We start from the raw sequence: 24882 nt of genomic DNA, 5'->3' as shown, positions 1-24882 counted from the left end.
GGGAGACTACCCCTGAATGACGCTCTAATCTGAAGGTGGCTGAAAAGACCCATTATGAAGGACTTTCATTTGCCCTGACTGAGGAGTCTGGATTTTATCTGATTAGTCCAAGGTCCTAAACTGGTTCTGAGGCCCAGAACCATGCTTAAGAGACGCTGCTTGGCCTGCACAGTTTAAAAACCATTTGCAAATTGCTAACATTTTAAAGTTAAGAAATTTTTATGTTTACAAATCTGGATTTCTGGTTTCTCTTGAGAAATCTGAGATGTGTCATCTCTGGACCACATTCCAGGAGCTGATGAGGGGCTCTACCCCTTTAAGTGGGTACTGAGCTCTCCAGGTGTCACTACCACCATTTAACATACTAATTGTGTTTGTATCAGTTTATTAACCTCCCTTAGACTGTCTGCCAGACTCCTACACCCTCCCCCAAGGCCCCATCTGAGGCATCTGAGGTTTTACTTCAGCCCTAAGCAATGCAGAACTATTAAAGACCTTCATAAATAGAAGAGGGCTAGGAGAGGCTCTGTTTCAGCCGCAGCACAAAGGGAGCAAGGAAGGATGAATGAATGAGGAAGGCAGCTAGTCAGACTGGTTAGGAAGGCTAGGAAACTACACAGTGGAACTACACAGCGGCACAGAGATGAAGATAAGACCTAAACTAGGGATCAGTAGAGGAGGGGCCAAACTTGAGGGTAAAACCAAGGGGATTTGTTGTTTAGACCCTCAGTCTTAACAGTGTACCCAGAGGCTCCTGAAAGCCAGAAGCCTCAGGCAGCATCCCATCTCTCCCCAAGGGAAAGGGCAGGATCCAAAGCAAAGCACTTAAGGGAGAGGCTTTTCCAAGGAACTTCTGCTTCGAGGTGCATTCCCTGGCCTACAGTGAACAGGCTGTGGGGTGGAAATAATTTCTTTAAGAAACTCAAGGAATGCTACTATTTAACTTCTAGACTTCATCAGTGAAAGGCTGGTAGTCCCAAGTGGGTTAGCTCTTGAGGTGGTGCTGGGTTAGTAAAGAACTCCAGGCCTGGGCTTCCCTGGTAGCGCAGTGGTTGAGAGTCCGCCTGCCGATGCAGGGGACACGGATTCGTGCCCCGGTCCGGGAAGATCCCACATGCCGCGGAGCGGCTGGGCCCGTGAGCCATGGCCGCTGAGCCTGCGCGTCCGGAGCACCCGCAACGGGAGAGACCACAGCCTAAACACCGAGAGTCCCAATTAGATGACATTTAAAAACAAGACATTCTCCTGAGCATATTCTAAAATGGGACTAAGGGCAGGTGCATTTTTCTGATAATCTGATTTTCCATCATGTTTCCAAGATACCTGAGTCAAGTACAACTTATTAAGGCATGGGAAGCCCCAGGTCAGAAACCAAATGGTCATAACTCTCAATAAAAGCCATTCTGGAGGGGCTCAGGACTCACTCTGGCAGTGTTCCTGTGTTCCAGAACCATCCATCCACCGCAGGGTCGGTCTTTCTCTTCCTGGGAAGAACAAGGGCCATTGATACAGAGGTTGAGACCTCCGCAAGTAACCTTCTACTGTGACAGAGCTTGACTGTGACAGAATCACAGAGGTGGGCAGAAGAGGGTTTTCTTCCTTTCGAAGTCCTCAAGGACAAAAGAGAAGAAATAAGCAGAAATAACTATTAATAAACGTTCCACCACCTGCTAGCCACATGACTTTGGAGAAGTTATTCTTACTCTGTTAAAGGCCTCTGCCTCTTCAGTTGTAAAAAAGAGAAAAAAGATAACACCATCTACTGCACAGGGTTATTATGAAGATTAAACAGGATAATGTGTAAGTGTAAGTAATGTGCAATCTGGTATTCAATGATTACGTCTCTTCAGATACCAAATTCATAAACAAAAAAAAAGGCTAGCAACAATTACGTGAGGTTTAAAAGTTTATTTTATAAACATGTCAATTATACAAATGAGAAACAAGTTTCAGAAATTGATTACTGTATATAGTAATATTATAGAAAAATTGACATATAGATGTACGTAAGTACTTACAAAGGTAATTATTGTCTTCCTAGTCTATGAAAATAAAAAAAAACATTACTTATGCTATCACAAAAGCCATACCCTTACAGGTAAAAAAAAAAAATCTCTACTAGATAATAGTAATTCTAAAAATGTAGCACATCTACAACTATTTAGTCAAAACTTGATTTTCATTGACTCAACATTTATCATTTAAATGCAAATTCAAAATAAGCTTGGATGGCAAAAAACATTTACTCTGTTAGGTACAAAATGAAACCGCATGATCTAGCTCCTGCTCTCAGTTAGTGACTGCAGAACAGACTGCTTAAGTGTTGTGGGAAAAAAGACCTGCCCGAGGACCAGAGGAGAGAACACCTCGATCTCATTCACAAGTACTGTGTAGGGAGCTAGAAGCCCCGGGCTCATATCTCAGCTCCAGGAAGTCACCAAAACCTTTACAGAGTTCATCTGTAAAAATGGGATGATGATATGAACACTGTTTACCATACACTGTTGCTGTGAAAAGCATTCATTCAATAAATGCCCACTGCAGGACTTCCCTGGTGGTCCAGTGGTTAAGACTCCACCTTCCAACACAGGGGGTGCGGGTTTGATCCCTGGTTGGGGAACTAAGATCCCACATGTTGCACAGTGCGGCCGAAAAAAAAAAAAAATAGGAAATGCCCACTTCATGCCCATTCTGTACTTCTGTACTAGGTACCGTGTTAAGGGCTGAGATAGAGCAGGACAAGGCACATTTCGATACAGGGCTCAGTATGGGTAGGTGCTGAGGCGATGCACACACAAGGGCTGGGTACTGCTGGATATATCATTCCCACTGAGCCACTGGCCCTGTCAATGAGTAATCTTCAGGCATAGTTAAGGAGTTAAAAAAGATTCTTTTAAAAGGTTAAACAAAAAGTTTTGTCTCTTTTTTCTGCCACACATTTTTGGAATTAGATCAGTGATTTGGGCCTGTAGTGTGCATCAGAATGATCTGTGATGCTCAGTACAAGTGCTGATGCCAGGCCCCACCCAAAGCTTACAGTTTCAGACCCAACGGGGGGCCTGGCAGTTCTGAAGTACACTCTGCAATTAAGAACACTTTATTTTAAAGGCTGATAAAACGTTAAAAGCACTGTTAATGTAAATGTGGATACATCATATTAACAGTCAAAAAGTATAGCTAGTATAACACAAAATGTATAATATTTTTGTGATTATAAAGTCCATCAAGTGTTACAAAGCCATTTAAGAGTTCTCACTAAAAGCTTCTACCAAAAACACAATGGAACAAAAAATAGCACTATGGCAGTGGTGCCCTCAGCTTGCAGAAGCCTTTTACCTGCTGATATTGTTTGCAATCAGTGTGTGTATGTACATGTGCTTCTGTCCTTCAGGGGACGAAAAGAGCTCAAGCCCATCAAGGTCGTGAACTTTGCTATTACTTTTAATATTGAACAACTAACCTTTTAACCCAGTGGTCCCCAACCTTTTTGGCACCAGGGACCGGTTTCATGGAAGACAATTTTTCCACAGAAGGAGGGGTGCGGGGTGGTTCAGGCGGTAACGTGAGCGACGGAGAGCGGTGGGGAGCGGTGGAGAGTGGCAGATGAAGCTTCGCTTGCTCACCCACCACTCACCTCCTGCTGTGCGCCCGGTTCCTAACAGGCCATGGACTGCTCCTGGTCCATGGCCCAGGGGTTGAGGACCCCTGTTTTAACTGCAAATTTTACTGAATACTACTACAAACAAAGCAAACTGATGCAACATGGTTTACAACATAAACCTTAAGGTGAAAAGGACTAGATTAGAGCCCTGGCTTCACTTTCTGCACCTGTAGCACTGGGAAGGTTGCTTAACTTATCTGGGTGTCAGTTCCTGTGCCTTAGTAAAATGAAATAACAGTGCCTTGCTCCAGAATTGCTGAGTATTAAATGGAGAAAATTAAGAAAACTATAAGCCATCATAGAAACATTAACTATTTTTAGTATTCATTTAAAAATCTAGTACAATTATAATTTGCCAAAAAAACCCCTTAAAACTCATTTAAGTGTGTATTTTAAAGCTATATCTGTAAGTATTATATAACATTAAAAACAATTTGGGGGGAAAAAAGTACACAATTACAAAGCAGTCCATGTTTACAAGGATTTACCATCAAAGCACTGTGTTCCCTTAGGCATATCATTTGACCTCTCTGGTCTCATCTGCCTCTCCTGTAAAATCTTTCTGCCAGAAGAGGATTCAACCATATCATCTCTGAGACCCCTTCCAGCTTCAGGATCTGTGGTTCACCACGACATTATAAATTTAACTCTTTTCTCCACTTAATTCCTTGCAAGGTGAAAACAAGGAAGGAAAATGGGTGTGTTTAAAGCGTTTCCTATCAAATAAAAATTTTACAAGATTATGGACAAAATACTCAAATTTGGGGTCACACTGATAAAAGCCCAAATGGCCACTGTTTAAGAAAAAAGCTTAAACGATCCACCTTGGAGTCAGTAATCATAATAAAGATGAAAAGTGCAGGAAAAAAATCAATTAGCAGAGGATCTTCGGCCTACAGAGAAAGCATGGTGATCAAGGAGTCTGGCCTAAGCACTTCAGGGCATCCCTGATAAAACAGTGGTCCACACCTTCCAAAGCAAGTCAAAACCACTTAAAAGAGAGAAGTAGCTAATGAAAACCTACAACCCAAGATTCATAGGCTCAAGAGAAGCAATTGTATTTATATAATTTAAGCAATTCTGCAAAGAGTTTTTAAATACACATTTAAGCATGGTTTACTCGTTTCAAATCGCGATACTCTTTATGCACTTGACCTGATACTCTCAGAAACTGGTGCCTCCTCGGACCATCTATACCGAGTAGGGCACAAACAGTTCAATACCCACCCACCCAACCACCCGCTTCCGACCTACAGGCTCTCCGCTCTGTCATTGCTTCCTCAATCAACACAGAGGTTTCAGCTCGGCGGGGGCCGGGGCGGAGGACGTCACAGCGAGAACACAGCCCCTACCCGGCCTCGAGGAGCTCGCTGGCCCCCGAATAACGGTACCCGGCGTTCCTGGCCTTCGAAAACGACCAACCAACCCCTTACCCCGACGACCTCGGCATTTAACCTACATGGTGGCCCTGCAGCGGTGCGGACCCAGTCGGGGCAGACACCCCGGCGAACTGCGCGAAACCCTGCGCCCGCCGCCGCCGCCGCCGCCGCCGCCGGGGCCGGGCCGCCAAGGGGCCGGACGGAGCAGCGCGACCGCCGCGTTCCGTTGCGCGCGCGCGCTTCAGCCAATCGCGTGCTCGCCCGCCCCCCGCGGCCGCGGCGAGGCTGGCTCTGGGAAGAGGAAGAAGAACATTCGCCCTCCTCCTACCAGCGCGCGGGCGGCGGCGGCGGCGGCACCGGGGTCACGAACTCTGACCTTTCACTGACAAAAACAATAACAAACCCCTCCTTCCCCGCGACCCCGGCGGCGCCTCCGGGCCCGCCCTCGCCGCCCCACTCCCACCTGGGCGTCTCGTCTCTCGCCCGCTGACCTGCGAGCCCGCGGCCCGGGGCTCCCGCCATCCGCCGACGCCGGGAAGCCGGCCTCCCCGCGCCCTGCCCTCCGCGCCGGGGGCCGCCCGCCGCAGACACGGGACCTGCTTCGAGGTCGCTTTGGCGCCAAATCCTGAGGTAAAATTGAAAAAAGGCCGGGGCGGGCTCGGGCCGGCGGCGGAGGGGGCGGTCCTGGCGCGCGGACATGGAGGCGCCGCGGCGGCGGCTGAACCCGACCCTTTTACCTTTGCCACGGGGCGGCGGCGCCGGCGCCAACCGCTTTGCATAGTGGGCCGGGCCGCTCCCCTCCCCTCCCCGCCCGCGGCCGGCGGAGCGAGCGGTCTACCCCTGTCCGGCCCGGCCGGCACGAGGGTGGGGGCGGAGGGGGACGGCCGCGGCCCCGCCTCACAGTTGGCCCTCCGCCAACGCCGCCATTTTGTTCTCGGCGGAGATGGCTCCTGCTGGGCCACGCTCCCCTCCTCCTCTATCGCCTCCTCCTTTCTGCAGTCCCTCCTTCTCTCGCTCCCCGGCTCCTCTACCCTCCGCTTTCCGCCCGCAGTTGGCGGCCGCTGCGGCCCAACCGCCGTTTTTTCCTGAAAGGGAGGGTGGAGGAAAAGGAAGGCGGGTGCGGGCGCTAGCTTGTGAGCGACAGCTGGGCGGGCCAGTTGGCGCCCAGATAGGAGGACCGGGGCCCCGCGGCGCCGCCCCCCGAGGCTTTGCTGACTGGATCTGTCGGCAGGGGGCGGTCCCCGCGCGTCGCGGGAGCCCTGGCGGGGTGGGAGCAGAAGCCGGGGCGCGACGTGGGGCCTGGGCGCCGGGGGCGGGGCGGGAGCGCGGCCGGGTGAGCGTGAGGCGCGCGGCTAGGGCCCGGGCGCGTCCTCCGCGTGGAACGCGTCCAGAATGAGTGCTGTGGAACAATAGTAATAAGGCTGTTGAAGCATCCTGAACCCAGGGCGCTGGCTCGTGGGAAGGGCTTTTTGGAATCTGGACACCTTAGGGCTCCTGCCCGTATGAGGCTCAATTTCATCGACTGTGAAACGGGAGGATGGGCGTTCTTGTCAGGCCGGACCTCCCTTCTCAGATCGTTTGAGGGGCTCAACTCAGAAAATGGAGTCCAGGCTACTTTCCGAACCTCAGAGTAATGCAAAAATGGTGTTGTTGTTGAAAATGGAGTGTGGAGCCACCCGGAGTGGAAAGCCTAAGGATATTGAGGGCTTGAGAGAACAGAGGAGAATCTGGAGTGTTCTCTTATCATTCGTTGATTACATACGTATTTGCTTAGTCTGGGGCACTGGGGATACATCCAGAGAACCAGCTAGACCAGGCCCCTGCCCTCCTATAATTGGGGGTAGGGTGAATAGACAATTAAAGAGGTGATTTCGGAGAGTGGTAAATCCTGTGAAGGAAGCGAAGTGAAACTGGATGTGTTGAAAGCCTGACGCAACTGCGATTGAATGGTCGGGGAAGGCCTCCGTGAGGACGTGATGTTTGAATGGAGGAACCCAAGGAAGGAATAGCGTGAGAGAGAAAACAGCAAATGCAAAGCCCCAGGAGGGAAGGCGTTTGGTGTGAGTGAGGCTGGAGAACTCGTTCGTTGTCCCGTCCATTATTCCCCTCTACCTCCAGGCTGAGGTATGTGAAATACGACAAAGGTGGTGGAGAATAAATCTCTAATTTAATAATCAACGAGAGAGTCAAGGAAAATATAGCCGTGAAATGAATAGCTGTTGAATACGTGACTTGGTGGAAAGCCTCAGAAAATCACTTTACTTCCAGATTCAAATCCTTTGTCATTCCCTTGTGTTCATCCTTAATTCCTCAAATATTTCCTGAGCCCCCCTATTACCCAGGCGCTAGTTGACTAAGACATTGGTGGGTGTCAAGTATGTGAATATAGTTCTATACACCTGAGTTCTGTTCTCTCCCTCTTTCCCTAATACATCTGCATACATACGCATACCCACACAAATGTTGTAGGCAGAAGCTAAATAGTGTTGTGGGTAACAGTGCCAATATTTACTAGCCCTGTGATTCTGAGTAAGTTATTTAACTTTTTTGAGGCTCATTGTCCTCATCTGGACAGTAAATAGAACCTTCCTTCTAGAATTGAGGATTAAATGAGTTTAATGTAAATAAGGAGCTTAGAAAAGTGACGTATAGTAAATGCTCACAATTGGAGTTATTGTTGTCATGAAGCACTAGCTGTCTGGTAAAGACATTGGACTGGTTAAGTGATGCAAACAATGAGATTTTTAGGCAGTGTGGTGTAGGGGCAAAACACTGCATTAGAACACTGGGGTACTAGTTTTGGCTCTTCTGCTTTCAGCTAGTCACTTGGCATCCAGACCAAAAGTTTATTTAGAAAAAAAAGTAGTGTAACTAATGCTATTAACAAAAGCGTGGGGTGCTTTACAATTTACAGAATTCTCTTACAGGTATTATAGTGTTAAAGCCCTAGCAGGATATAATGGTAGAGGTCCTTTGCCTGCTCCCTATTTTAAAACCTTTCTAAGACTTTACATCATTTTCTTATCCCTGTATCCCTAGCTCCCTGTGCATGAAACACACTGGCCTGCCTTCAGTTTTCTTGAAAGTGTGGCTTACCTTTACCCCAGGCCCTTTCAGATGATGTTCCCTCAGTCTGCAGTCCTCATTTGCCCCCTGCCCCCCCCGCCCCCCATACACCTTAGTCCTGCAGATGTCAGCTTAAGCATCGCTTCCTCAGGGAATCGCTCTCTGATGCCCAGTGCCAGTCTAGATCAGATTCTTTTACTTTACATTGTGTTCTTTTCCTTTTTTTTTGTTTTTTTTTTTTTTTGCGGTACATGGGCCTCTCACTGTTGTGGCCTCTCCCGTTGCGGAGCACAGGCTCCGGACACGCAGGCTCAGCGGCCATGGCTCACGGGCCCAGCCGCTCCGCGGCATGTGGGATCCTCCTGGACCGGGGCACGAACCTGTGTCCGGCAGGCGGACTCTCAACCACTGCGCCACCAGGGAAGCCCTTCTTTTCCTTTTTAACGTTTATCTCATTTCATAGTTACACTCCATAATGTGATTGTTTGATACCTGTTCCCCTTACCTTATGAGAGCAGGAATCATTTTGGGCACCATTATATTTCCAGCACTTAGCAGAGTGCCTGGCACTACTTGTTGAGTGAATGAATAGTTTATAATTTATGATATCACTGCTAACTAAGTTGCTGCTCATTGATGGTGCCTTTTTATGTGGGCTTGTTAGCAATTCAGAAGCAGTGCCAGCAATAAAATAAATATCTGTTATGGTATTTGGATGAATTCAGGAAGTGGTTCCTCACAGATATGGCACTGCCTGCAAACTTGAATATGGGTAAGATAACCCACATAAATCCTTTTTTACACACTTAATATGTTGATTTATGGGCGGTCTTTTTGAGACAAGGAATAGATAATTTAATAATTAGTTGTATTACAAGGTAAATTACATGAAAGTTAATGAGTTCGCATGGAACTCATTAATAAACAGCCAGAAATAATCATGCCATTTACTTTAACTGAAAAATCAAAGCACCAGTGTGATTTTCTTGAAATAAAAAATGCTGGTCTTATTCTATCACAGGAGATCAAAGAACAGAGAAGAAGACTTAATGGGTTTGCAGAGAGTTGGGAGTTCAGCCTCTGTAGCCATTAATTTAAAATAGTTATCTTGGGCTTCCCTGGTGGCGCAGTGGTTGAGAGTCTGCCTGCCGATGCAGGGGACATGGGTTCGTGCCCCGGTCCAGGAAGATCCCACATGCCGCGGAGCGGCTGGGCCCGTGAGCCATGGCCGCTGAGCCTGCGCGTCCGGAGCCTGTGCTCCGCAACGGGAGAGGCCACAACAGTGAGAGGCCCACGTACCGCAAAAAAAAAAAAAAATCTTTCCAAAGATAAATTGATTCATGCAATGGAATTATTGAAAATCACCTTGTAATTGCTTTACCAAGTTTAAAAGCACATTTTGCCAGGTATATATCAAGCTTCTGCTTAAAAGCATGATAAATAGAAAATTTTTGTTGACTTATATAATACAGATTTTACAAATAAAGTGTTGTGGTATTTTTAAAACAACAGCCACCCTTTTATTCATTTATTTTTGGATGTTTCTTTTCTATCCTGTTCAAGGATTTTTTGGTATCACTTGTTCAATCCAACACTTCTGATTCCTTGAACTACCTAATTCAGGGTAACCAAAGAACTGATAGTTTAATGAAAAAGCTAAATATATATATATATTTATATGTATGTGTATATTATCTTATAACATTAAATTACTTATTTATTGCTTTCAACAGTTGTATTTATGGTGACCTTGAAGTTTTGTTTTCATGCACATGCCTTTACAGAAAGAAGGAAAACCCTATGTGTAATAATGTCACTTCATGAGGACTTCTGGGAAGTTTTAGCATGTGTCTCCAAGGAGTCAAGTGACAGTGTATCGCCTGTCTCTGGAACCTTGAGTGGGTAGCCTCTCTGAGGCTTATACATTCCCCAGTTGTAAAATGGGGAGGCGGGGAGCCAACACTGAGATTTGGGTCAGAAACAGGGACCACTTGTTATCCAGATGGCATAGAGAGCAAGGCAGGTGGGCCTGTGTGGATCAGCCCACCTTCAACGTTGGCCCTGAACACTGGCCTCATGTGTCTAGCTGCCTGACTGTCTCCACGTATTAAGGGCTTTCATTTGGGATTTTTATCCCTGAGTTTGCTTACCTATGTGCCATGTGCTCCTTTAGTCCCAAAGCACCTCCTAGAGCAGATACTAGTCCCCCTTAATCAATACTGCATAGGGGGAATTTGGGAAGGAATCAGTCTTAAGGCTCATCAAGTCTAGCCTCACACCTGATGCAAAACTCACCTGTCAGAGGTTAGTTTATCTCTTTTCACTTTATTGCTGGTTATGAGCAGCTTAGATGTAGACTTTTTCCCTCCGTGTATTATTATCATCTTTAACCTAATCTGTCACACGTTGTAAAAGATATGCTCTTACCTGTTGGAGTTTCACTTGCCTCAACCTAATAGGCCTGGGGGCTGAGATTCTCTTTGTGACTCTGTCCCATCCTGCCATTCCTTCCCCATATCCCTTGTCACGCACTGCTGCTACTTGCTTCCCATCCTTTCTTCAGGTGCCCTGAGTGCTAGAGCTTTAAGCGGCAGGGGCTCTGTACAAAAAGGCAAGACTCCCTGGGAACAGTCAACTAGCATAGCTCACAGTGATGGTGGGGGGAGTGGATAGAAGACATTAAAGTCCAGATCAGGGCATTGGCATAGGGTACTGCTAGGGGGACAGAAAGAGCAGATTCATACCCCAGCATCTGGGAGTCTTGGAGCAGAGGGATGGGAAGGGAATTGTTAAGGATGGGAAAGGAACAGGCTAGCTCAGATGCTCAGCTATCTTTCTGATTACCCCTGGGCTCCAGGTAGCCTATAATCATGAAACCCAGCCTCAGGGACAGAGTGTGATACCTCTTCCACTCTAATAAGAGGCCTGAAGTCCATAATAGGAGGTGAAACCTTTCATTCCAAAATTATCGACAGTAACCCTGATGATTCTAATCCCTGGAAGTGTTAACATGTTGATAGGAGGGAATTTCTGCCAATGATAGAAGAGCATATCATTCTCTCACTGGATTAGTGGAAGGTATGAGAGAAGGTGTTGGGGCCTGGAAAATGAAGTGAATGCTATTCAAAGAGTGGGGAGAGAAATGAGAGGCTGGCAGGGCCAGACACAAACTTGAAGGTTTTATGGTTTTACTGGGAGCCACCTTACTTACCTTTGTTGTTCATGTTTGAATAGAAGCTACGCCAAAAAAAAAGAAAAGTTTCTTACCTGGCTGCCCACACATGCACCTCCAATAAAAACTCCAATAACTGCCTACCTCTATGTGGCAGGCAGGTCTCCACTGAGAAAGATAGACAGCTGAGATTGGATGGCTCTTAAGAAGTTAAACAATGCCAGCAGGCTTCAGGATGCATTTCCCCTGGTGGTATTTATTGTACAGTGAATCTGATTATGTATTATTTGTAGAACATTACAGAAATGTCATTTGCACTGCCCTCATTCTCTTTCTCTCCACTCATCCATTGCTTCTGCAATAATGCTTCCTTCTACTAGGTGGATGAGGTGAATAAGCCTGGAATTACTGAAAAGTCACCTTTTACCAAGATTAAAAGCACAAATCTCAAAGTGCATGTCAGCCTTTGGCTGAAAAGAGTGGTAATTAGGATATGTTTGATGACATAATTAATACAGTACAGATTTTTTTTAAGAAATTTTAAATTTATAACATACGTCTCTTTTCTGAAGAGGTAAAAGTCAGTTTTTTAAAGTAGGAAAATTTTCAAAAGGCACGTACAGATCTTCCTTGGCTTATGATGGAGTTATTTGTAAGTTGAAAATATATGTCAAGGGGACTTCCCTGGTGGCGCAGTGGTTAGGAGTCCGCCTGCCAATGCAGGGGACACGGGTTTGAGCCCTGGTCCAGGAGGATCCCACATGCTGCGGAGCACCTGGGCCCGTGCGCCACAACTACTGAGCATGCTCTCTGGAGCCCACAAGCCACAACTGCTGAAGCCTGTGTGCCACAGCTACTGAAGCTTGTGAGCCTAGAGCCTGTGCTCCACAACAAGAGAAGCCACCACAAGGACAAGCCTACGTACCGCAACGAAGAGTAGCCCCCACTCGCCGCGACTAGAGAAAGCCCACGCGCAGCAACAAGACCCAACGCAGCCATGAATTATTTAAAAAAGAAAATATATTCGAAAATGCATTTGATACACCTAACCTACCAAACATCGTAACTTAGCCTTGTCTACCTTAAACATGCTCAGAACACTTACATTAGCCTGCGGTTGGGCAAAATCATCTAACAGAAAGTCTATCTTATAATTAAGTATTGAATATCTCCAGTAATTTATATTGAAAGTGAAAAACAGAACAGTTGTAAGTGTAGTGGTTGTTTGATCACGTGGCTGACTGGGAGCTGTAGCTGGCACTGCCCAGCATCATGAGAGAGGATTGTAACTTTATACTGCTAGCCCGGGAAGAGATCAAAATTCAAAAATCAAAGTACAATTTCTACTGAATGCATATCACTTTCACACCATGATAAAGTTGAAAAATCGTAGGTCAAGCCACCCTAAGTCAGGGACCATTGGTACAGGAGTGTTCATAGGAACACCAGTCATAAGAGCTCCAGACTAGAAACAGTCTAAATGTTCATCAGCTATAGAATGGATAAGTAAATTGTGGCATAGTCATATGTTGGAATACTATACAGGGGTGAAAATGCACTGACTACTCGTGGTTATCACAACAATGAGGAAAAGAATCCAGACACACAAAAAATATATTAACATACAGCTCAAAAACAAGCAAAACGAATCCATGATAGTGAAAGTCAGGAGAGAAGGGAAGTAAGGGACTCTGAGGGCGTACAAGGGAGCCTTTTAAGGTGCTAGTAATGTTCTATTTTCTGATGTGAGTGGTGTTCTCTGAATGAAAATTCATTGGGCTGTTTCATTTATGATTTGTACACTTTTGTATTTGCATGTTATAGTTCAGTAAAAAATTTTACTTTAAAAATGATGATAAAATTATCCTCACTGTTTGAATCAATATGATTATTATGTAGGTAAAATTGTAAGGGAAAGGTGTGTTCAAGTTCTAAAGGAACTGTCATGTTACTGTCCTGGTGGAGCTAGGTCAGAAATTTCTGTGAGTAATACTGACATCAATCACATATTTAGGAATTAGTGGTTATATAAATGAGTCATTAAATCATCAAGCTTATTGATGGAAGCAGCTTGTTCCTTTGGATAACTAATTGGTCTCCTGTTACTCTTTAAAATTCTCTTCTCTTGACTTCCTCTTCTGGGAAACTATTTTGAAGGGCGCTGTGATGCAGAGGTTTTATTTTTTATTTTATTTTTTAAAATATTCACTCATTCATTCATTTATTTGACTGCGCCGGGTCTTATTTGCAGCATGGGGGTTCTTCATTGCGACATGCGGGATCTTTTAGGTGCCATGTACGGGATCTTTAGTTGCAGCATGCAGGATCTAGTTCCCTGACCAAGGATCGAACCTGGGTCGCCTGCATTGGGAGCACAGACTCTTAACCACTGGACCACCAGGGAAGTCCCTGGTGCAGAGGTTTTAGAGTCAAAGAGACCTGAGGTAGAATCCCAGGTTTACCTCTTTCCAGCTGGATAACTTGGAACAAGTTGATTAAACTTCTGAGTCTCCGTTTTTTTCTGTCTGCATTGGTGCAGCTAATAATACCTACTCAGAAGGTATGTTAAGGATTAAACGATGCCTAGTTTGATATAAGGCACGTTGTAGGTTCTCAGAAAATCTGTCCTGCTTTCCTTCCATCCGTCTACCCCTGGGTCACACTAATAGAAACAAAGAAGGTGCGTTTCACCCTTACACTTGGGCCCTTGGTGAAACGAGGAAAGCTACCCACACTGTACAATGTTATTTTAGGAAAGGTCTCCACACACAGACCTGTAGCACTGCTCTGGTAGCTAGGAATTCCATGTAGATGAGAGCCACTTCTCTTCCCTGCAAGTCACTGCTCACCCATCTCCCCAGCCCCCACATACCATCGCTGCCCCTTTCTCGTAGCCCAGACTTGTAATATGGAAGAAACAAGTTTCCTGTGGGGGCAGGAAATCACCTTACCCAAGAGGTAAGTAATCTTTGAGTCTAACTAGTGTCAGGGTTTCTGACAGACAGGATGTATATCTCAACTTGACCTTAGAGACATCCCCGTAAGCATCTTTTATGTTGATGAACATCTACTAAATTATACTAAATCTGTCACATGATTTCCGTTTCCTGTTTTCAAGTCTTGATCTATGATTTCAAGTCTTGAGCTATGTATTTCTCATTTTTTAATTCTTAGGCTATTTCTATTTTTGTTTTTATTTTCCCATGAGTATAAAGAGAATTCTGACAATCTTAGCATAGTAAAACTTACACTGAATACCTTGTGCCTATCAAGAAGTTCTGTACCCAGTAGTATTTTGCAAATAGTTATTCGGTATTGGTTTATTTTTAAATATTTGTGAGATTTATCCTAATTCAGCCATTTCATTTCACTCAGTTGTGCAGCTTAATAGAATCAGTTATAAATGCTGTATGAGCATATAATGCATATACATATGTAGTTAAATTTCATGTGGATCTTATGTCAAAATGAGAGACATATTCCTAATTATAATATGCATTTTACAGTTTGTTGTTGCTTTCAAATGTCTTTGAAATTTGTGCTAGTAGTAGCTCCCATGCATTGCATGCCTACTGTGTGCCAGGCACAGTGTTAGGCCCTTTACATTGTATTAAGATCTATTCTGGGCTTCCCTGGTGGCGCAGTGGTTGAGTGTCTGCCTGCCGATGCAGGGGACACGGGTTCGTACCCTGGTCCGGGAAGATCCCACGTGCCGCAGAGCGGCTAGGCCCGTGAGCCATGGCCACTGAGCCTGTGCGTCCGGAGCCTGTGCTCCGCAACGGGAGAGGCCACAACAGTGAGAGGCCCGCATACCACAAAAAAAAAAAAAAAAAAAGATCTATTCTTTTTTTTTCCTTATTATTTTATTTACCTATTTTTGGCTGCATTGGGTCTTCGTTGCTGCGCACAGGCGAGCAGGGGCTGCTGTTCATTGAGGTGCGTGGACTTATTGCGGTGGCTTCTCTTGTTGCGGAGCATGGGCTCCAGGCGCTCGGGCTTCAGTAGTTGTGGCGTGTGGACTCTAGAGCACAGGCTCAGTAGTTGTGGCGCACGGGCTTAGTTGCTCTGCAGCATGTGGGATCTTCCCGGACCAGGGCTCGAACCCGTGTCCCCTGCATTAGCAGGCGGATTCTTAACCACTGCGCCACCAGGGAAGCCCCATGTAGTAAGATCTATCCTTAATGATAACTTCATGCAGTTCAGTATCAGAGAAATTAACTTAGTGCCTGCCAGAGCCTCTAAACCCAGTATATTTGTTCAGAAGAGAAACTACCAAGGCAGTAAATATTTTGAATGTTATATGATTATGGGCCACGTAATACATAAATAAGGATGATGTGAATCAGTTGATTGTGAAGGGAAAGGTAGGCTCACCCATTCCTGTCAGTGAAGACAGAGTTTCCTTGTCCCAGGATTTGTTTATTGTTATTTGAGACATTGGCCTCTCAGCCTGCCCCTGTGGAGAGCATAGCTGGGCTGTTCTCTAACTCACTGGGATTCAGGTGCTCCCGGGCTGAGCCTAGCTTTCACTGCAGTGGGGTTTGTAGCCCTCCGCTGAAACCAAAGACACTCTGGTTGCAAAGTTTGGTCAGCTGTACACTTTTCGTAAGTCTGGAAGAGTTGATTAAAGTCAAAGTCACCATTGTGTTCTCTGTATCTTTGCTGTTAAGAGTGACATTGATCTACTTGTATTTGAAAGAATTTATGTTATGAAACCTACTGCCACATGAGGCCAAGCAATAATAGTTTTACTTGCGCCATTCTGTGGTCTGTATGACAGTTTTTATATACTGTGCCCTGTTGTCATTTCTGTGCTATACAGCAAGGACTCACTAGTTCAGGTTAAGTTTAAGAGTCTGCCTGCATCCATAATCTTTGTTGCCACCACTTTCTAACTGGCTTCCCATAGACCGTCCTTTTCTATCATCTCCACACTGTCGCCCAAAGGATTTTTTTTTTGAAGATCCAGATGTGATCACTACATTTCCCTACCAAACTTCTGATAGTTCTCATTGTCTACAGTGTCAGCCTTTCTCCTCCCATGACCTCTTCAACAATCCCCACCAGATTGCCTGCTGTTCCTCTACTGTGCCATTCTCATAACCTGCAGTTTGAGCTCTGCTTAGAATTCTCTCCCATCCGCCCTCTGTTTGCTTGCTAAATTCCCACTTTCCTTCAAGACCAGTCTAAAGGGCTCCTGTCCTGTGAAACTGTCATTGCTCTCAGAGGTGCTTCTTCCTTCGGACACTCTGTAGCATCTACATGGCACAGCTCTTAGTAGTTTCCTTCTTAAGTTCTTCAAGGACAAGGACTTTCCCCTCCTCTTCCTCCTCTTTTCCTTCTTATTGTTGTTACTAATTCTCAGCGGCCAACTTATTGCTTAGTTATTTTTAAAGGGTTGATGGTGGTTGAACTTCATTAGTTTAAAACCACCATAGGAAAATATTCTGTAGTGTTTGTTGTTGTTGTTGTTTTGTTTTAACTTAAGGTACTTGGTTTTATAGCTCTTTGGTTAATGAATTGGGAAACATTGTGATCGTTGGGGGCAGTCCTTCAGGGTTAGGAGCTGAGTGGGTCAAGTGCCAGCCTTTGAAGACTCAGGTTTTCTGTTCCAAGAGCTTTTTTAGTGTTCAGTCCAGAGTACTTATGAATACAGTGCCTGGGGTATAGTAACCACTCAGTAAGTGTTAGTTACTCTTTACATTAGCCTGCTCAGCTCTACCAGCAAGGCTGTTTTGAAGTGCTTTGTCTAGTTTGTACTGGCAAAACAATAGGATTTTTTTGTTTTTCAAATTTCAAATGCAAAATTATATTGTGCTAGTGAATATGTAGACACGACCCACTGTTCCCTGGAGCTTTTCATTCTTGAAGGACACCCCCTCATTGATAACCACCTCCCAGTACCCTTTCCAAAGCTTTATCCTTCCTTCTCACTGTGTGTCTCAGCCTATGGCTGCGGTAGCCAGTAAAACAGGCTCTCAGGTGAATCTTACTCCCTGATATCCTGACATCCAGACACCCATAGTCTTTGTTAAATGTTTTCCCTCCCTTCTTAACATCACCAGAGGATGTTGTTTTACTTACTTCTTACATTGTGATACCTTAAAACTTGGAGGATCAAGCACCTCTTTTAGGGAAACCCAATAGAAAGATATGCCTTTCTAATACTTTGTTATTTCTGTACTCTAATACTCACTAATATTTCCCTAACAATATTTTTGTAATACTCAAGTTCATGTATTTCTTGCATAAAACTGCAGTTAACAGCAATAGAAATGCTAATAGCACCTAAAAGTGATAAAATTAATAGTCACAGCTGCATATTTGGGTTTTATTTCTTAATATAATCTATTTGCTATCTTCATCCATTTGATTCTTTAGAGAGCTCTTATTTACTGTTTTGAGAAAAAAAGATTAAAACTCTGGACTTTTCACATGCAATAGTTGTGTTTTTAACAACAGTTGATTGACTTTTCTGGTACATGTGAAGTGATGCTTTTTTCCTCTGTGCCTTATTAGTTGGAATCAAACTGTGAGTAGGGGAAAAGACCAGTGTTTCTCTGTGCTTTTTGTTCTAGAAACAAAGAAAAGTAAACAAAAGTTAAAAGTCTTGAATACTTATTAAAAGAATAAATAGCCAGAAACACTGCCTCCCCAGTCTTGGTCCTAATCCTGTTCTTAGAAGATGATTCACTGGCACTGGTGACCTGGTATCGTTATAGCAGTTGATGCAGTATGTACTCTTAGAGTATATTGATCCTTGAAGGCAGGGCCGATTTCTTTTATATTTGTCACTCAGGGTTTCATGCTCCCATTTCTCTGTCATTACCATTTTGCCAATAAAATAATCTGAAGGGGAATTATGATAATAGAAGTGGCTGTCTAATACTGGATAGAATAACGTAGAAAGTTACCAGAGAGTGAAAAAGTTTATAGACATCAGTGCTTATAAATATAATACTTTAGGTGCGAACTATAGGAAAGTGTTTTGTAAAGTTGCATTGCAGAATAGTCCAGTTTGTGATTGAGGAGGGGCCAAGCAAATGAACTGTGTGTGCATTTTATGTGTTACACACTTGGAAGGACTACATAGATTTTTGTATACATGCTGAAAATAAATTATACAAGAGCTTTAAACTCCTATTAACCATAGGATCTGTGCAGTCAATAATGAATTCTTTGCTTTGTCCAGGAATTAGGTCCAAAGTGGAATCCCTTTATCCTGAATTCTTTGTGGTAGAGTTAATTGGAAAAGGTTTAGGGACTATTCAGGGGATCTTTATGTCATGACCTGAAGAGACCAGGGGGTCTGTTTCATCAACACTGCTTGCACTCAAGTGATTCTGACCCAGGAGACTAGCATGCTTTTTGGACTTTAGATGAACTTCCTCAATTTAAGGCAAATGATGGCATAATTTTTCTAATAATATAAAGCTGAATTATCTGGGTTTCTAATTTAATGAGGACTTAAAAATATAAATTGATAAATTTATGAGTACCGTGTTCTTAGCCCACTTTAGTAATGCAGTCTCCTTACTTCTTTTCTTACTTTGTTAGTGATAGTGTTTGCCTTTAAACCCATGAGTGAGGTGTGTTAGCACCTGGGCAGGGTTTTGCTCCTTGCTTGGTCACTAGTAACAGAAGTACAGTTGCTGATAGCAATCTAATGCTCTGTATTGAAGTTGATCTTACACCTTTCTCAGATAGCCACCTTCTTATTCAGCACACTGTGACAAGGAGCTATCCAAAAAGGTGCGATTCCCACCTGCCTGAGAGGTGAACTGAGCTGTTACAACCCAAGAGAACTGATAAAGTTCCACATTCACCTTGTCTGTATTTACCAGGGCAAGTCTTGTTTCCCAATTGAAATGTTACTACTGATTAATATTAGTACCTGTAATTGAAGAAGCTGGTACAGCCTATCCAGATATGCTTAGTCTGCTAGCTCGTTGTCTGTGGAGGGCAAAATCTGCACCAGATGGTACCAAAAAAGGATTTTGATTACTGATGTTTTTCAAGTAGGCTGGTTTCTCTCCACCTGATAGAAGTTGCTACATCTTTCCAAACAGGTTCTCTAATGATCTTGCTTCACCATGGCTACAAATATGGAGGGGCTGGTTCAGCACAGAGTGGGGACCCAGCAGGTGGCTGAGGTGAGTGACAGGGGCTAGCAAAATAGCTGGCACCCTTGCTTTTAAAAGGAAAAGTACATCAGTGTGTGCTGTTCTTTCAAAACAGTCCCAATGAAGTCAGCATGTGAGCCAGATCCAAAGCAGGATGCTGCCATCGAAGAAAAATGAAAATGACAGGAACATTTGCTCCTAAAGTGTCTTTGCGTGAATAGGGTGGCCTAGCTGCATACGATGAGGTGATTTAAACGTTTTACTTTGAACAAAAACTAAGAGTCTAATGATGCTTGTCAAGCTTGTGAGTATAGTTTTAAGTCAAAGGCTCTTACTTTCTTGCACAGTTGATACTCTGTTAATACTGTGTATGGTGGAAAGCAGATTCTGTGCATTCTGCAGTCATTTTTGACCTTCTTCCATGTACTGGGGATTTTGCTAAGTGCTAAGAAATATGGAGGTGAATGAGCCATTGGTCCTTCCTTTAGTGTTCTCTGGGCCTGGTTAAGGAGTAATGATAAAGTGGTAAGACGTGAAACTCCATGTGAAGAAGGTAATGCTGGAGGTGGGTCTTGCATTGCAAGTAATCATTTGTTAGGCAGACCTAAGGAAGCAGGGTCGGAAACTGGCAGATGCTGAGGAGGGCATCCTAAGCCAGAAACCTATGCAAAGACAGGACAGAGACATGAAGTAGCTTGGAATGTTCAGGCAACTCGAGGTGTAAAGGAGGGAAGTAGGGCCAGATCTTTTCAGTCTGTACCAGGCCCTCTGCAAGGGCTTCAGTCCTCAACAACCTTTTGAGGTTTGGTGTGATCGCTAATTCCCATTTAGGGAGGAAACCAAGGCTCAAGGACAAGTAACTGGCCAAGGGCACACTGACCCAGTTCTGTTTCACTTCCTCCAGAGCTCCTCCAATAAACCATGCATCATGCTGCAAACAGGAGCCATTAGAAGGATTCAGATTTGTGTTTTTGAACCAATAATCGTATTTCTAAGGTGAAGACACAGATTTATCAAAGGATAGACATTTAAAGAAAGGATTTTTTAAAATAAAAAATAAGTACACGAATGCCAGTTTATACCAGTAAAATTGGTGAGCAGAGTTTTCAGATTTTAGATCAACCATTGACTTTAAGGCAACAGTATAATAATCATCCCTTTCACCCGACAAATAAGGGTTAGTGTTAACTGAAGATGAAAGCAGATAGATTTTACAAATTTTTAAATATTATATTTTTGGAAGAGCTAAAGAGCTGTGAAAGTATTGGGGTTAAAATGCTTGTGTTTATAGTTTGTCTTAGGAACAATTACCTTGAAAATCACTGTTGGCTTTTCAAATATTTAGGGTTATTTTGCATTTAATACAGCTTCCAGTTGAGACTGACTTGGAGACTAGTATGTGGATCACTGCCTTAAGAAGTCATCACTAACTCTTTAGGAAAAGAGGTTAATATAGTAAATAGCCTATAGTACTGACCTATAGTAATTTATAGGATAATACAAGTTTTGTGTATGTATTCAGAAAATTTCCTAGGTAAAATTTTCTGTCAGATGCCTTACTTCCATCAAGAAATGGAATTTCATGTATTAATTTAGTGCAACTATTGTTTCCCATGGCAAAAAGCACATTTTGAGGAGACATCCAAAATAGTAGGAGGCATTATTAATTTGGAGAACGAAAGCAATCTTCCTATTTAAAATATTCCCTAGATTTCCATGCTGTTATTTTGAAATTTCGAGCTTGATGACTTTAAACTACATGTGGTAGCTGTATATAATATTAAATCAGCGAAATGAGTAAGAGAGCCTACAGTTCATCATGTTGGTGCTAAACAATAATTGAGTGGGAATGAAGTTTTTAAATTAGGGGTTATTAGCAGTCATTTGGGGAAAGTTGTTTATTCAGTCAGCAGACAGTGAAGAAACATACCTCTTCCCTGCCTGTTTGCCAGAAGCACACGCAGGTGAGTAATAGGACTGGGGATCTGCTCACCAGAGCTCAGTGTTGCAGGGATCAGGCATGAGACAGGCTACACCAGAGGACAGGCTCTCCATAGTGGAAAGGGGGCTCTCTAGGGATCAGACAGATTGGGGTTTAAATCCAGGTCCTGCCATTTGCTATCTGGGTGACTGCCTTGTTCCTCAGTTTTCTCATCTAGAAAATGGGAATAGTAGTAGAACCTATTATCTCATGGGATTGTTGTGAGAAGTCATTGAAATAAAAACATATAAGGAGGGCTTCCCTGGTGGCGCAGTGGTTGAGAGTCCGCCTGCCGATGCAGGGGACACGGGTTCGTGCCCCGGTCCGGGAAGATCCCACATGCCGCGGAGCGGCTAGGCCCGTGAACCATGGCCGCTGAGCCAGCGCGTCCGGAGCCTGTGGTCCGCAACGGGAGAGGCCACAGCAGTGAGAGGCCTGCGTACCGCAAAAACAGAAAACAAAAAACAAAAAAAAACGTATAAGGAGCTTTAGCAGGTCCCACGCTTTTGCTCCATAAATGAGATAGAGCAACATTGTCAATAGTGTAAATGATTTTCTCTCAAGTCCCCAGGACAACCTTTTTCCCTATGGACCAGATAAGTCACATTACCAAAATAAACTACAAAAGTTGGATCATACAAACGAACAATTTGATGTCCTATAATGTGCTCCGATTTATTCAGTTATTCACAGAGACAGTTTAATATAGTGGTCAAGAGTATAGACTCTGGAGCCAGATTGCCTGGTTTAAATCCTGATCCTGTCACTTGCAAACTGTGTGACCTCTCTGTTTTTTGGAATTGTTTATGAAGAGCTAATATTCTTTAAATGTCTGGTAAAATTCAGCAGTGAAGCCATATGGGCTTGGGCTTTTCTTTGCAGGTAGTTTTTTAGTTCCAAATTTAGTCTCATCACTTGTTATAGGTCTGTTCATATTGTCTTTTTCTTCTTGAGTCAGTTTCAGTAGTCTGTGTCTTTTTGAGAATTTGTTTGTTTCATCTAAGTCATCTAATTTATTGTCACAACAGTTGTTCACGGTATTCTTTTATCCTTTTTATTTCTATTAAGGTCAGTACCAATTTCTCCTCATTCATTTCTGATTCTATTTAGTAATTTGAATCTTTTTCTTGGTCAGTCTAGCTAAAGATTTGTCAGTTTGTTGACCTTTTCAAAGAACCACCTTTTGATTTCATTGATTTTTCTCTATTGTTTTTGTATTTTCTGTTTCATTAATTTCCACTCTCATCAAAACCACAAGGAGATAACCATTTTACATCCACTAGAATGGCGGGGTGGGGGGAAGGTCAGATAACAAGTGTTGGTGAGGATGTGGAGAAATTGGAAACTTCCTATATTACTGGTAATAATGTAAAATGGTGTAGCCACTTTGGAAAACAGTCTGGCAGTTCTTCAGAAAGTTACATATGAAGTTACCACATGACCCAGCAATTCCATTCCAAGCTATATTCCCAAAAGAAATGAAAACATACGTCCACACAAAAACTTGTGCACCAATGTTTATAGTAGTATTATTCAAAATAGCCAAAAGGTAGAAATAGTCAAATGTCCAACAACTGACAAAATGTGGTATATCCAGACAGTAGAATATTATTCAGCTATAAAAAGGAATGAATTACTGATGCATGCTACAGCATGGATGAATCTTTACAGCATTATACTAAGTGAAAGAAGCTAGTCACAAAAGACAACATATTATATTATTCCATTCATATGAAATGTCCAGAACAGGGAACTCTATAGAGATAGAAAATAGGTTATAGTGGTTGCCTAGGGCTGGATTTTGGAAGTGATACCTAAAGAGTACAGGATTTCTTTTTGAGGGGATGAGATTTTTCTAAAATTTACTGTGGTGATGGTTGCACATATGTTTGTATATACTAAAAACCATTGAATTATACACTTCAAATGGGTAGAATGTATGGTAGGTGAATTAGAGCTCAATAAAAGTGTTTTTTAAAAACAATACATAACAGCAGCCAGATGCCACTACCAAAATTAGGAGGTATTTTCCATAATAAAAGAACAAAAAGAAATGGAGAAAAAAAAAAACTAGAGGGATTTGTGACTTCTACTTTTTAATTAGAATTATATACTTTCTAAAACAGTAAAGCATAATTACATATGCAGTATATACAGTTTGATTCCAGTTTTGTAAGGTATTTATTTCTCAGATGTATCTGTAGCTACATAATACAGTGTGCCAGGTGTTATGCTCAGCTCATCACCTCATTTAATACTTCAGTTAACACTATAAGGAAAGTATTATTATTTTCCCCACTTTAAGTGGGGGAAACTGAGAGGTAGAGAGATTACTTTGCCATATCTGAGTGACTTAAGAGCCTAGACTCTTAAGAGCCTAGACATTTTTTATTTTATTAAAAACATTTTTTCTTCCAATTTTTTTTAAGTCAGTATTAGACATTGCCCTTTTTTGGTAGAGAGGTGTTTTTTTAGTTTTAATTGTGGTAAAATATAAAATTTACCATTATAACCATTTTTAAGCATATAGTTCTATGGCATTAACTACATTATTCTGTAACCATCACCACTGCCCATCATCAGAACTTTTCATCTCCCCAAACTGAAACTCTCTACCCTTTAAACACTAACATCCATTCCCTCCTCTTCTCTACCCCTGCAGTATTTTATTCTTTTTGAGGCTATTGTAAATGGAATTGTTTACTTAATTTTTTTTGAGCATCATTGTTAATGGTGTAGAAATGCAACTGATTTTTGTGTTGATTCTGTATCCTGCAACTTCGCTGAATTTGTTTATTCTAGTGTGTGTGTGTGTGTGTGTGTGTGTATGTATGTGTATGTGTGTGTGACATCTTTAGATTTTCCTATGTGGAAGATCATGTCATCTGTGAATAAAGATAATTTTACTTCTTCTTTCCCAATTTGGATGCCTTGTACTTACTTTTCTTGCCTAATCATTCTGGTTGGAACTTCTAGTATATTGAGTAGAAGAGGTGAAAGCAGTCATTCTTGGCTTCCTGATCTTAAAGGAAAATTTTTCAGTCTTTCATCACAAAATGTGATGTTAGCTGTGGGTTTTTCACAAATGACCTTTATTATGTTGAGATACTTTCCTTCTATTCCTAGTTTGTTGGATGTTTTTATCATGAAAGGGTGTTGAATTTTGTCAGGAATAAACCCCACTTGGTCATGTGTATAATCTTTTTTTTTTTTTTTTTTTTTTTTGCGGTACGCGGGCCTCTCACTGTTGTGGCCTCTCCCGCTGCGGAGCACAGGCTCCGGACGCGCAGGCTCAGCGGCCATGGCTTACGGGCCCAGCCGTTCCGCGGCATGTGGGATCTTCCCGGACCTGGGCACGAACCCGTGTCCCCTGCATCGGCAAGCGGACTCTCAACCACTGCGCCACCAGGGAAGCCCAGTATAATCTTTTTAATATGCTGCTGATAACAGTTTGCTTGTATTTTGTTGAGGAATGTTGCATTGGTATTCGTAAGGGATAT

General features: G+C 43.2%; 1 protein-coding gene across 5 annotated transcripts in view; it reads left to right on the top strand.

The window, feature by feature from the left end:
* Nucleotides 1-5221: 5221 nt before the first annotated feature.
* NR2C2 (nuclear receptor subfamily 2 group C member 2) overlaps nt 5222-24882 on the top strand; it is a 77351-nt gene continuing 57690 nt past the window's right edge. For 3 of the 5 annotated variants that reach the window (XR_003796558.1, XM_029241832.1, XM_029241835.1), the window contains exons 1-2: nt 5497-5670; nt 19348-19431. Coding sequence is in view for 3 of the 5 variants with exons in the window: in XM_029241832.1 (XP_029097665.1) it covers nt 19372-19431 (60 nt within the window). In the remaining 2 variants the exon portion in view is untranslated. Of the gene's footprint in view, nt 5671-6562; nt 7165-19347; nt 19432-24882 lie in introns of those variants that run through there. The other 2 variants (XM_029241833.1, XM_029241834.1) reach the window with 2 other exon arrangements.

The sequence above is a fragment of the Monodon monoceros genome, unplaced genomic scaffold (genome assembly GCF_005190385.1).
Source record: "Monodon monoceros isolate NGI ecotype Baffin Bay Population unplaced genomic scaffold, NGI_Narwhal_1 Super_Scaffold_3, whole genome shotgun sequence".
Classification (NCBI taxonomy): domain Eukaryota; kingdom Metazoa; phylum Chordata; class Mammalia; order Artiodactyla; family Monodontidae; genus Monodon; species Monodon monoceros.
The sequence above is the reverse complement of the archived record's forward strand: the minus strand, read 5'-3'. Positions and strand labels throughout refer to the sequence as shown.